Source organism: Ictalurus punctatus, chromosome 1 (genome assembly GCF_001660625.3).
Source record: "Ictalurus punctatus breed USDA103 chromosome 1, Coco_2.0, whole genome shotgun sequence".
NCBI classification, from domain to species: Eukaryota; Metazoa; Chordata; class Actinopteri; order Siluriformes; family Ictaluridae; genus Ictalurus; species Ictalurus punctatus.
The window spans coordinates 23,570,897-23,585,913 of NC_030416.2; the positions used below are offsets into that span (position 1 = coordinate 23,570,897).

The 15,017-nt window shown below is 37.8% G+C and overlaps 1 protein-coding gene across 2 annotated transcripts in view; it reads left to right on the top strand.

Moving 5' to 3' along the window:
* The window catches only part of rbms3 (RNA binding motif, single stranded interacting protein), a 152,823-nt gene that overhangs the window by 52,216 nt on the left and 85,590 nt on the right, over positions 1 to 15,017 (top strand). For both annotated transcript variants that reach the window (XM_017476620.3, XM_017476602.3), the window contains exon 4: positions 397 to 488. In XM_017476620.3, coding sequence (XP_017332109.1) covers positions 397 to 488 — 92 coding nt within the window. The remainder of the gene's footprint in view (positions 1 to 396; positions 489 to 15,017) is intronic.

Below are 15,017 nucleotides of genomic sequence, written 5' to 3' on the forward strand. Positions count from 1 at the left end.
ATAACTTATATGATACTATTAATAACTATGAATGGTTACAAAATATGATGCGTCATTCATTATTAAATTAAGAGAAATTAAACTCTTTGGGGCATTCTGTTATAGGAAAAATAATCAACTCTGTGGTGGCAACAGCATTACACGATCTTATCATTGATCATTTTTCTGTAACAGCATGCTCCACTGTGTTTTTTTCCCTTCTATTTCTATTTTAATCAGGACAACATGTCACTGTTAATCATCTCTACTGGATATTTTCTTCAATGTTATACAGAAAATGATGTAAGATTGGGTTTACTTCTTTCTGTGTGTGTGTGTGTGTGTGTGTGTGTGTGTGTGTGTGTGTGTGTGTGTGTGTGTGTGTGTGTGTGTGTGTGTGTGTGTGTGTGTGTGTAGGTTATGGCTTTGTGGATTTTGACAGTCCTGCTGCAGCACAGAAAGCCGTGGCGTCACTGAAGGCTAATGGAGTGCAGGCCCAGATGGCCAAGGTAAGAAGACCCATGAAGCTACACACACAACCTGCTCATGCTGCTAGTAATTATGTTGCAAATGACAGTGAAGCTATATCAACATATCACTGATTATGACCATGCTTGAACTACAAGTTGGTGTAAATATACATATACATTTTTCATTTATTGTAATTCAGATTCCCTCATATGAAATGCACTGAACAATACATCTTACAACCAATAATAATAATAATAAATCCCTGCACAAAGGTCTGCTGTCAGAGCTTTTAAAAACTCACAGGAATCAGATCCCAGCATTATCTTAAAATTAATTTTCAGGGCTGAGAACACTAAAATGTACAGAAATTGAAGATAAAGGGATTCTCAAATGAAACCTTGGTCTGTACTTGGAGTGTAAATGTATGTAGATGTGTAAAGTAAAACTTCTGCATTATGGCATGTAAGCAGTGCAATTCTGAATATAATTCACAGTGTAGAAGAGCAGAGGGATAAAGTACAATAGTGCATTATGTGCCTGTGATTTATGACTGACAAAAATAATTTTTGGATGACTTTCTTTTTTTTTCCCCTGACACATAGAATGCAGTTCCTATTTGTGTAGCGGATTCCTAATTTAGCTCTTCGTTTTAAGAGCCAGAGAATATATCCCGCTGGCTTGATACAAATCACACACACACACACACACACACACACACAAGCAGAGAGAGTAGTAGTAATGGTAATAGTAATAGTAGTAGTAGTAATAGTAGTAGTAATAGTAATGGTAATACACCACTACATACTGTATAGCTACAGTAGTAGGAATAGTAGCAGTTGTAGGAAAAGTAATAACACTAGAAGTACTTGTAGTACTAGTAGCAGTAATAGTAGAAGTAGTAGTAGTAGTAGTAGTAATAGTAGTAGTAGTAGTAATAGTAGTAGTAGTAGTAGTAGTAGTAGTAGTAGTAGTAGTAGTAGTAGTAGTAGTAGTAGTAATAGTAGTAGTAGCAGTAATAGTAGTAGTAGCAGTAATAGTAGTAGTAGTAGTAGTAATAGTAGTAGTAGTAGTAGTAGTAGTAGTAGTAGTAGTAGTAGTAGTATTGGTAGTTGTTGTTGTAATAGTAGAAGTAGTAGTAGTAGTAGTTGTTGTAGTAGTAGTAGTTGTTGTTGTTGTAATAGTAGAAGTAGTATTAGTAGTAGTCATAATAGGGTGAGTCAAATAAAAAACCTTAAACATGTGGCAAAGTACATTAGATTTGTAGTTGTAATATGGATCCATTGTTCTCAGCTCCTTCTACTGCTTAGTTAAATGTGATACACCTGATAAAAATATATAATATTATCACACTATGAAACTTATTTGCAATAAACAATGCAAAATAAAGCAAAAGTAGTAGCAGAAGTAGTAGTAGTCATAGTAGTAGTAGTAAAAAGTAGTAAAAAGTGGAAGATAGAAGTATTATAGGCATCAATGTGAGTTTAGACAAAGATTCTGAAGATATTACATAATTACACTTGTAGATTACCAAATGTATCTTTAGTACAATGATAGAACAGCAATTAAATCAGCTAAATGGTCTGGCTTAAGGCTCATTAAATTAAATGCAAGCACAATGAAACAGTCCTGCTGAAGTTCTTTTCATTAAGACAGATCTCTCGTTTCAATGCACCATTCATTCAATTAAAGCACAACTATTCACTGGATCTTATTGTTGTAATACCTTCCATGTATCTCAGATTCCCAAATTATTATGTACAAATCATTTATCAACAATCATCAGTGTTTTATGTCATTTTACTCTTCTCAACTCCACTCATGCCTCATGAAACTCTCTCTCTCTCTCTCTCTCTCTCTCTCTCTCTCTCTCTCTCTCTATATATATATATATATATATATATATATATATATATATATATACTCAGCAATGAAAGAAACATCCTCTCACATTCAACTGCTTTTATTTCCAGCACATTTCTTAACAAGTGTAAATATTTGTATTAACATAAAAACATTCAACAACTGAGACATAAACTGAACACAGACATTTGATGAACAGAAATGGAATAATGAGTCCCTGAACAAGGGGGTGGGGTTGCTGTCACTATCAAAGGTAACATTCAGTATCTGGTGTCCTCCAGCTGCTTTAAGTACTACAGAGCATCTCATCCTCATGGACTCCACCAGGTTTGTCAGTACTTGCTGTGAGACGTTACCCCACTCTTCCACCAAAGCATTTTCAAGTTCTCCATCACGACCGGGGGGGGGCGGGGGGTTGGGCGGGGACACACACACACACGGTACATGTCATTTTTCACTGCAAGGACGATCAGCTGTTCTACCTGTCTCCCTGTAGCACTCACTGTCTTAGGCATCTTACATTGCAGGCAATTGTGTCTGACTTGTGTCTAAATTATTTGTAATTTGAAACATTGCTGTCAGTGGCTTGAAAGACATTTTTCAGATATTTATTGACAAACCATAACTAAGAATTCTTATTCTAAAACATTGAAAGTTAGTAGTTAGGGTTTTTTTAATCTACCCTAATGTGTTTGTTTATTTATTATGTAATTAGTCTGAACTGAAAGTTTCTACTTTTAAGTAAAGAAAAATAAATAACAGCAGCAACAACAACAACAAAAAACATTATTCAGCCTTACAGCTTATTACAATTAATGATGGCAATTAAAATCTTTCATTTCTTATCATTCTTAATAAAATGCTGTACAATGTCATTATCAGTCATAGCCATAATGCAGCATGACACTCAGCATTATGGAGAAAAGTGACACTAATGCTGCAGCATATCGCAAAGGTTGTAATTATAGTTGGAGATATTATGAGACGATATTAGAGTGTATGAAAATGCTTACATGGCATTTCTGCCTAAGTACAAAGTATTATAAGCAAGAGTTAGAATGAATTATAAATGCAGACTTCATACAAATGCAAACAATCATTTACCATAAACCATATTAGCCAGCAGATATAGTAAGGAATTAAAAGTGCAATGCTATGAACATATAAAGTAGACCGAAGGCTATCATGAACATTAAAGAGAAGCAGTTTGTTTTCCATTAATTTGTCAGTGGAACTATTATAATAGAAGAAAAGGTTAAGTCTTCCAAACATATTGCAGACATCCCAGATTAACAGATTAAATTAATTATCACAGATTCTAAGTAATACTCCAGTGTGAGGACACTTTGGGATTATATAACTTACACAATCAGTTCATGTCCCTTCAGTGTGACACAAATGTTGATGCCTTAGGCTGAGAGAATGAGAAAACCCTACCCTCACTCTCTGTTCTCAGTCCCTCTTTTTCTTTCTGATTGGTAATCACAGTACTATCCCCCCTTCAGCTTAGTACACTGAATTACAAGGTGCTCTCTTTTGATTGCTGTGTCTGCTTCCCAGAGGTAACAAGAGGCCTTGTTGCTTCCTAGACAGCTGCATGCCTCATTGAACAGAATACACATTAAGTAAAGGTGGTCAGGCTGGGCATTTACAGTAAATTACTATACATTGTTGATGGTTTTTTTTTTTTTTTTTTTTTTCGACTACGGGAAGGGGTGAGGGAGTGCTGACTGCTGCACTGGTGTTTTGTTGTGAGCTACGGAGAGAAAAAGCAGCCTGTTTTTGCTGACACAAATCCCCTGAAGACCAAGCGAAGGAATATCTAAGCATACTATAGTATACTGTAGGACACACAAAGAAAGCAGAGAAAAATGTATAGTGTTGAACAAAATTCAACAAGCAGCCCAATGGACAAATGAAGTCTATAAGCAATGATGCGATTTCATACCACCTTAATTCAACTTGTATTTTTAAAAAATCTTCCTGTTTTTTATTTTTTTATTTTTGCACATCTGCACATTTACTCACACCTCACAATGCAACTGTTAAACACTAGAAGATTGATAGGAAATATTCAACTGCAGGTAAACATATAATTGCTGAAATAAGTCAGAGTACACTGGGGTTAAATTGGGGTAAATTGTGTGACTTGTGTTACTAAGCCTATTAAGTAATGAATGAAACACAGCAGGGCATGCCGTTATAGGAAAATAATGACTTAACAAGGTTGCGTGATACGTTCTCCAAATAACATAAAATCCAGAGATGTTTTATTTCTCTTATTCCTTTTGAAGTTAATAAGACAAAATGAATGCATCTTGTCATGTCACCCAGAAACCAGAAATCAGAGAGTCTCCATCCTGAAGAGTCTTTTGTTTCAGAAAACGTAAAGTTACAGCTCTACCTCTGGCTGTTTCAAAGAGCTGACACTAGAGACTCCTTCAAAACCTATACATGAATATATCACAGAAAACTATACCATATCAACGATAACACATTTTAAAAACCGTTATATGTGGAGTGTTCGCCATAGAAGTCCCTGTATAAGTCGTTACTATAGAAACAATAACATATTGGAATGGGCACATTAATAAAAATTCGGTGATTCACATTACACCCAGCACTATTGTCAGAGCTGCTGTTATGGAAAACCTGTTCATCAAAATGTTTCCTTCTGAATTCAGCACATTAAAGACATCAATGTTTCTGTAAAGCTGCTTTGAGACAATGTCCATTATAAAAAGTGCTATACAAATCAAACTGAATTGAATTGAATTGAAAATGTAACAGTTTGTGGACAGGGAACAAACATCTCTTAGTGGAGATTTTTGCAGAACACCAATATTTCATATTTACTGTCTTCTACTGGTTTCACGTAAGCCGTCCTGAACACTGCCAAAAAAAAGGAGTTGTAAATTAGTTTTTTTGGCAAACAAACATAATGGAACTCTTCAGTTTTGAAGCTGTTTTTTTTTTTTTTTTTTTTTTTTTTTTTTTTTTTTAATAATCATGATCTGGCTCTTTGTTGTATGATATGATGTTGGGTCATTGATCATATTCCAAAAGACCTTTATTGTAAAATTGGTCTCACGTCATCTCCCACCTGCCCAGTGACTTTAGAGCTAGATGATTATGGAAGGCAGATTGCTCTGATTATAACCGTCTTGAGTTTCAGATGTCTGAATTCTGTTTCACTGAAGCACTGAGTGAAGTGAATCTGATATGCAATGCTCACTGGAAAAAATGAGAGGAGTTTGATAGCCTTGATTCCTGCCTCTGAGTTTGCTTAATGGCTGGTAAAATTTAATTGATTTTATTCAAACACATATATCCTGCCAAAAAATCAGGGATTTTATTGGTCTTATCATGTTGGTCTGCATCATGTCCAGGTGTTTGTGCCATCTGGACAGAAAATTGAGGCTGAGCTGGTGACACAGATGCTATTATATATTTTTATCCTTATTTAACTGTAAAAATCATACTATTACCCTGCTGTCTATAGTGGCGTATGATTAATCTGCTATCAATTCAGTAATGTGGTGATACATAAATGTAAAATGCTGTGCTGTTCTATCACAACTGTACAAACTAGTGTAGAGTTCCAGCATTCGACCATATTCAGGCTGATTACATGGTCTATTTAAGCAATTAATGGAAATCTGTGAGACTGTGTGGAGTGTGACACAGCCATTAGTAGTATTACATGGGGAAGATGGAAAGCAGGGTGAAGTAAGGAAGACCAGGGCATTAGAAAGTGCAGTCTTCAGTTTAAAAGGCTTTTCTTATTATTTTACATGTATTTATAACCACACGGATGATTTTTCTTTCTACCCCAGCGAAAGTTTCTTCTTGTGTTTCATTTTAAATGCATTAAGAGAGTGGTAGGAACATGAACTACCAGCTGGTAAGATCTCGCTGGCTCGTTTTGTAGTAATTTCTCTTTCTGTCAGTATCGTACTGTTTTAGTCTTCTCACAAAGTGAGTTAGCACACATCTCTTTGTACTGAACTAACAGATAACATTGTCGCTTCCTGGAGTTTGGGACCAGGTTGCGTTTCTGGCCCAGGTTATGGAAGAGAAGGAATTAGATTTGTCATGGAGGTCTTAACATTACAGTATTGGAGTGCCATAAAATGTGTAATAAAAACTTAACAAACTTTAACCTCATATTCCAGAGAGAAAGAGAGAGAGAGAGAGAGAGAGAGAGAGAGAGAGAGAGAGAGAGAGAGAGAGAAAAAAAGACAGTCTGTTTCCTCTGGTAGGTGCCTTAGAATTTATTGCACCCTGTCTGTGATTGTAAGTACAGGCATGTGTCCACATTAACCCTTTCCTACTGACAACATGCCAGTGCTGATGTCGCTGCATAGTCTGGAACCATTCTATAATTGTAAAGACCCTGGGTTCTCAGTCAACAAAATCTATTCGATTCGAGCACTAACATGTAGCTTGTCTGGAGAACTATCAGTGGATTGCTGCACTGTAAAAAAATAAAAAAATAAAAAATAAATAAAAATGCCTGTAAATTTGAGTAATTCTGTAGTAATTTACAGTAAACAACTGTAAAACATTTACAACCTTGTGCCCTGTGTGTGTGGAGCTTGCATGTTCTCCCACTTCGTGGGTTTCCTCCGAGTACTCCTCCTCCAGTCCAAAAGTATGCACTGTAGGTTGATTGCCATTTCCCAATTGTGTCTGCAAGGTTGTGAAAATTGTGTGTGCAAGGGTGTGTGAGTGTTCCCTGTGACTTTGTGTAGCATAAGCAGTATGAAAAATGGATCGATGGATGGATATTGTAATATCTTACATAGTGTAAAAGAACACAGAATCCAGTACACTTGCTCATTTGGCTAAAAACCAAGACTTGCCATCAGGATACAACTGAGCTGAAGGTTAAGAGTTTTACTCAAGGACCCAACCAGAGCAGTCTGGTGGTGCCAGGATTTGGACCTACAATCTTCTGGACTTTAACACAAAGCCCTATCCACTGAACCACAACAACTAGCTCCACTAGCTTGCACTAATTCACTCAGTGAATTAACTCACACCAAAAGATTGCCTTGAAATGGTTAAGCCTTTGAGTTAAAGATCAGAAGATTGTGACTTCTAATTCCACAACTCCCAATCTGCCATGGTTGGAGCCTTGAGTAAGATCTTCAACTCAGTTGTATGCTGCCTGTCACCTTATCAACACCTGAGCAAATTAAGTTTTCTTCATCACTGCCGTTAAAATAAGATATGAACCAGATACAAGTTGAGTTTCATATTGAGTATGAAAATTGGTGAAATTGTATACTACATCTGTGAGTTAAGGGTTCAACTACCACTTCACTGTCAGTTACAATATATAAAACAGGAGCTATAATTCTAATTAAAATACTAGGGTTAATGCTATACTTTGAAGAGCCACATATTAATATAAATAGCTACAACCAATAAAACAAATATCTGTCATTTTTGATTATCTATTTAGTCATTTATGACTATATTTTTGTGCTATGTTTAGATGCTGAGGGATTTGAGTTGGAATGGCTGACTTTAAAAAAAAAAATCAGAAATAAAACTTGGTTACAAATATCATTACTGTTATGTTATACTCCAGGACCCTGTAAGTAATATCCATCCATCCATTCATCCACCCATCCATTTTCTATACAGCTTATCCTTCAGGGTCACAGGCCGTGTAAGTAATAGCAAAAGTAAAATAGTAATAGGAATGGTGAAAATATGTGCCAATTGTTGAAAAGGTTTGCTGCTTTCCTGAAGCAGCACCAGTACTGGCTCTGTTGGCAGCGTCGGCACTTTGTCAATGGAAATTGAGTAAGATAGAATTTTTCTCACTAGTGGGGTTTGTTCTCAGATTGTTAAACCAATGTATTCCCTATCTTTTATAGAATCTATGTACCACTGAGTTCTTTATAAAGGTGCACAGAGTGAGTGAGTGAGTGAGTGAGAGAGAGAGAGAGAGAGAGAGAGCGAGAGAGAGAGAGAGAGAGAGAGAGAGAGAGAGAGAGAATGTTGGACATTTGAAGCAGAAAAATAGCTCATGTCTGTTTTGACTTTCTTTTGTCTTTACTAAAAAAAACAACAAAGCCATTTTGGTGGGCAGCACCTGGTCTCCACACTTTGATATCCAGCAGTCCTCTGTGCAAGTGCCTTTGTGCGTCCGTGTGTGTGTCCGTGTGATTGCGTGTAGGTCGGTGTATACCCCCAGACTACTGCTCAGATGCGCCAAACAATCTGTCATCCACAGCAAAGCTCCAGCTGTATACACAGTCAGAGCTCAGAGGAGAGTGAAGATGCCCCATCAGAGCTGTGAGAGAAGGATGTCAGAGACAAGGAAGGTTATGCTTACTCAGCACAGAGGTCTTATAGTCAGGTCTAGCTTGATGCCCTTGATAGCTTTTAGCCTTGCACAGTGAATATTATTCAATATTACTCTGTGGATGGGAATGTTCCAGTACGCAGTCAAAGTATTTAAAAAAAAAAAAAAAAAAAAAAGGTTTCTTTTCATAAACCAAAAGCACACATTTTAAATGGAAATGTAGTCATTACTTTATTGTATGGCTTTGCTGCTGCTTCCTTATCCTGCTTCAATTTGTCCTCATCAGTCATACCAATTAACTTGGTATGGACGGATTATACTGCTCTCTGTGAATGTGTGTGTGTGTGCGTGTGTGTGTGTGTGTGTGTGTCTGTTTCTGCACCAGTGTGTCCACCAATCATTTCCCCCCTCTGAGCAATAGAAAGATAATATGACAGGTAGACCTGTATCTTTGGCTTTCATTATGAGTTCTTCCCACAGGCACAGAAATTGCCAGGTGGATTCAGAGAGAGTCTGTGTGACATGTGTGTGCATGTATGTGTTTATATGTGTGTTTGTGTGTTAATCCAAGCAAGCGTGCATGAATATGTATAAGCATGCCTGTGTGTGCACGCGTGTTTACTGTGAAACACATATCGCGCCTGTTAATTAGTGCAGCTGACTTCAGCATACGCTAGTGCACCATAATGCCTTTTGTTCGCGCTGCACAAAATCATCCCCTCAAACCGATATAGGAGTGTGGAAAATACGCTTGTTCATTCTCCACATGTCACAGTCTTATAGAAGAGGCAATTGGGGGTGAAGAATTGCTCTTTAAAAGAGGAATCCATTCCAACGCCAATCTCCTAAGCCTGTGGATAAAGCGCCCTTGCAATTCGAAGCTCTAGTTGCATGGGTTTTATAGGTAGCCTTTCATGTGGAAGTTTCACTGGCTCTCGAGTCACCGAGCAGGAGATGCCCTCCAGTGTTACATTGATCCCACTCGCACTGAGAATTATGTATTACCACCAATGTCCTACCACTATTACCATTAAGTACCATTCATTTAGATACCCAGTGTGCCACGTTTTTTTTTTTTTTAAAGGGACCCTTTGTTAAATGCATGTTTTAGTGCACTCATCTTATCTACCCTTAGCAGGTCCTCTCAGGTGTTCAATCTGTTAGGATACACAAATTGTGTGTCACGCCCTGCTGTTTGCTTTGTGTATGTGGTGTACTAAAATAAAATGGACTAGTAAAATCCCGTTCTGTCTTTTCTATGATTTTGAAATGCTGCAATTTTGTGCTATTATGCATTTATTTGAAATAGTCCTAAAGGAATGCTGAGTGAAGAAGGTTAAACCCATTTACTCGAAACTCAATTATATATAAAGTATAAGGGCAGTTTGTTCAGGCTGTAGACATTTATGCAAAATAAATATTTTTTGTAGAAATCTTTTTTTCAGTAAAAGATGTTACTCTAAATCTGCATAATTTGTCCTTTTAGAGATGCAACTGCTTTTTTTAGAGGGCAGAGTTAGCCATTATGTGTGTGTTGTTGTTGTTTTTTCTGTAGTTTTTCATAGCAATGTAGTTTTGTGTATCTAATCAGGAATGGGACTTTTAGGTAAACTGCAAGTAGCATTAATTGCTTTTTATTGTATTGGGAAGCTGGATAAAACTTCGTAAATACAGCCTTCATAACACTTGTTATAGTGTAACAGTTTTTGAATTTACATATAATATATAGACATATCTATCAAACATTTATTGATGGGCTTCAGAAAATGTAATGAAAATGAAAATTGTGAGAAAAAAAAATCCTAACACAGAAACAGTGCATTGAGATTGAGTAAAAAAAAATTTTTTTTAAATGCAGGAGTATTTTTTTAGGTATGCTGTGTACATATGTGCCTTATTATATATGCTATTCTATACATAAAGCTCAGCAAGCTACAGTTTTTCAAATTCCAGTGTGTGTGTGTGTGTGTGTGTGTGTGTGTGTGTGTGTGTGTGTGTGTGTGTGTGTGTGTGAATTAATTCTTAGGGTTTAGATGACCTAAAGGAAAATTAAGGGAAAGCAGGTCGCTGCAGTTAAAGGCATTTATAATAACAAATTCAAGGTCAGAATGAGTCTGTCTAGGTGTGTGTGTGTGTGTGTGTGTGTGTGTGTGTGTGTGTGTGTGCGCGCGTGTCTTCTAATACCACAAGCCCAGAAGTGAATTACGCAGTGGGAGTCAGAACTGCACCTGTCGCAGAGACTTCTGCTGCTGGGTGATTGGCAAGTCTGCTAAGACATGCATGCAAACACACACACACACACACACACACACACACAGAGCAAACACAAATTAGGAATAGTGAATAGTAAATACACAGGCACATACACAAATACAACTTCAGAACATTCCTCTTGGAGTTGTGTGTGATGGTGGAGTATATATTCAGAGAACAGCGAATTCAGGGGAAACTCAGTAAATCCAGTGCAGGCATCACAAGCATGGCTTCATCATCAGAAATGGCTGACTTTAGATGACAGTTCCCCTGCATTCACACTAACAACTGTTAAAATAACTGGCAACAATTCATTTTGAACAACAGCAATCCATGACACTGCGACATGAAGACAAGTGCCAATTAGAGTTTCTCAATTTTATGCAAATTAGTTGTGTTATGGTAAACAAATTCAAATGACTTTCTCAAGTAAATTCGATAGACCAATCCTGACTAGATATCCAACATCCACATGAACTTTACTTCCTACCTCCTTAAGCCCTTGGTGCCCAGAAAAAAGAAAAGCATACACATGCAGTGTTTTTTCTTCAGTTTTATAACAACATTATGGTACCCTATGGAATAAAAGTAACATAAAACGTTACGTAAAAGAGTTTTTGTATAATTTGGCCGCTACCATTTCTTATCAGAACTTAAAAAGGTCACAGAACATTTAGCTGGTTGATTAGTCATCTTAATTGTTAATAAAGGTACAAACACTGATTTATGTAAATACACCATATATTTCTGTTGTTATCTGCAGCATCATCTCCCTTTGGAAACATTGGTTTGATCCATGCATACAGTATATGGTAATGTGGAGGATAAATCATCTAGGTTTTTCATTCATTCATCTTCTGTAACGACTTTATCATGGTCAGGGTCACATTGGATCTGGAGCCTGAATACTATACTGAATACATGAGACAGGAATACCCCCTGGATAAGATGCGAGTCCATTTCTGGGTACTATGCACACACACATTCACCCACTCATTTACACTTAAGCTCAATTCTACTGAGATTATGTCTACTGGCGTTTTTTTTTTTTTTTTTTTTTGGTTTGTTTTGTTTTTTTGTAATGTTTTTGGGAGGTGGGTGGAAACCAGAGAACCTAGATGAAACCCAAACAGCTAAAGGGAGAACATGTATAGAATCTCCACACAGACATTAAACAGAGCTCAAGAACTTGGTGCTGTGAGGCAGCAATGCTACCTGCTGTGCCACTGTGCTGCCTCATCTATTTTTTTTTATTATTATTTTTTTTTACTATAAATGACATTATAATATATGATTTCTAAATAATACAGTTATGTACAGTACGTGGGGGCTACACAGTTTTAACATAGATTATAAGAGATTATTTTGAATTGAAATTCATCAGAATTGCAAGTAGATACATGGTTACAACTATGCCTTCTCAGGCTTCAGTGATCAGTCAAAGTTCATAGTGCATTCATTAGGAACAGATGAGTTCACGCATGACTGTCACAGAGCGTGTAGTGCACCAGTCATCTCCTGTGAAATGGTGTTTTTCTAAATTATGTATAACACAACACACATGCCACTTAATGGAACAAATTAATTGCTGCCTTTTGCGATTCTGCAAACACAACTCCTAATAATTGCTCAGCCCTGTAACAGGGACAGGAAGGAGCTAAGCCAAGACCAGCGCTCTTTCTCACTCAGAGACTCTTCATCCATTTGGGAAAAGCAAGCTTTTCTGTCTTTAAAACTGCCAGAAGGCCTGACAAAGACAAACAGCGGTGTCATAATGCTTATTGGAGTCAGAATTACCTTTGATCTTTGGTTAAAAGACTATTACCCAGAAGACACAGCAACACACAGGACCCAGGACTGCTCTTATTACCACTCATCAAGCCATGCTCGCAAAGTAGACGAGCCAACAAACTAGTGAGTCTCCTCAAACTGGGTGTGCTTCATGTGTAAGAGCTGCAAAGCGATGAAATCTAAACCCATGCAGTGTTTTGCAATCCAACCACTGCTGCAGCTCAATTATTCTTCCCTCAAAGAGGCTGGAAGGAGAAAAAAAAGAACAAACGGTAACAGTGTGATTACCTTCTCCACACGTTGACATCAAATTCCTGTTCCCTAAATATCCAGTGAAGGGTATTTCCCCCTTTCTTGGACTTGTGCGGCATGTTGTGTGGGTGTGTGTGTTGTTGCCTTTTGGTTTGGCAGGGGCTCTCAGTGATTGAAAACAGATGCCTTGTCTTTTGTAGTTGTCTAGCGGGAAGAAGTAATGGAGAAAACAGAAAACAGGACAAGGAAAACATAAAGGAGATCTATTGCGACACAATGAAATGAGTCCGGGAAGCAATAAGCACCAGATGCATTCCGGTTGTGTAAAATGGTGGCCTCTCTCTCCTCTCTCCTCTCTGATGGTTTGTATAACATAATGCGGCTTCCTTGGTCCATGATGCCATGGTGAAACTCCAATCACACCGCGACAGAATTCAATATGAAATGGAACCCGGCTAACCTATTGCTGTCATGTTTCTCTTGTGGTTTTGTAATTCAAATCTACCATTCTTTATTGCTGTTTGAGAGGGAATTTTAGAGTCCTTTGGTTTTTTTTTCTGTTGAGCGGCATTTTTCTTCATTTACTTTGGCCGATTGTTATGCCCTGACAAACTAAACTCACCCAGTCAGGCATGTAACAATGAAATGTAATCTTTGCAGAACTATGGCACGGTCAAGGGTGCTTTCTATTACCTTTTTATCATCAGACTGAAAGGTGGACCTTGAGGATCTCTGAAGATGTGTGAGGTTAAGAGGAAGGGTGTTGTATCTAGGAGTGGTATGCTCTTAACACCACTGGTTCCTAAACAATAGGAAGAGTTCCAATTGAATTATGGGTGATATAGTCTGAATGGAAGTATCTCCGAGCCTCTGTCAGCCTCTCGCCAATCTCATTAGCTGTCCATTAGCAGCTGTGTGGGGAAGGAAGTGCTTTTAGTGGACGCACTCAGGAAGTGTGGGGGGGATGGGTGCCTAAGAGCCGACGGGTAAAGAAGAATGTTACGGATGTTGATGAGTGCATATGTCTGTGTGTGTATATATGTTGGGGTGGAAGTCGCCTACAGAGGTAGGCTGAACAGACAGGGGAGGTAAGGCAGGAAAAGGTGTAGGAGTCATTATCTGAGCCTTTTCCTAGAACTCGATCAAGAGCGCTGCACCACTGAGCAGACTGCCATATATTTCCATCCAACTGTTAGCAGGAGAATCCAATATCACAAAGATCACATTTCAAATATGAGAGGGAGAGATAGTGAGAGAGTCACTGTGACTCATCTTGTCATCTTCACTATGTCATTTCACCCTCACTCTCATATTTAAGTCTCAGCTCATAGCAGTCCTGTCATCCGTGATCTCTCCCATGGCTCTGACACTTCAGGGTGTCTATACTAACCCTATACTAAATTTCACCCACACATCAGCATACCCACTAGTCCTTGGCACAGTTTCCCATCATAGTCCACACAGCCAACGAGCGTGGGTAGTTGGCACTCATATGTAAGCTGTACACATCTGGGAGACAGAGAAGCTCTTCATGTAAAATCTAGCCATTGTAACCTTGTAATATGGTTCTTTAGAAGGGATGCAATCTAACCTTGTAATATGGTTCTTTAGAAGGGATGCAAAGTTTTTAGACTGTTAACCCATAGTTAAGAAAGGGCAATTAAAAGAAAACTCCATTAAATGCTTATATTGAAATGTTTGTGAATTGATTAGCAATTCTGGTACCAATTTGTTAGTTAGTACTGCATTTCTATTATTCCTGTGAGAAACATTTTGCAAATGTTGGACTCAAGGTAACAGAATGCAATGCTTGGCTAATTAGAAGTGAGGTGAAATGAGCTATGAGATGACAAGCACAGTGGTGTTGACAGCAGTATTAGCATGAAAGTTGAAGCTTTGGAACTTGATCTGTTTGAGCATAGTGTACAGATGTGGTGTTGGGAGTGCTGGACATACTAAAGCATTGCTGCATTACTGTCTTTAGGTAAAGATGAAGCAAGTGAAAAATCCCACTGGAACTACTATCAGCAGGTAGTTAAATGGCATTATGGGAAACCATTAAACAAGTAAAAATAGACCAACATATTGA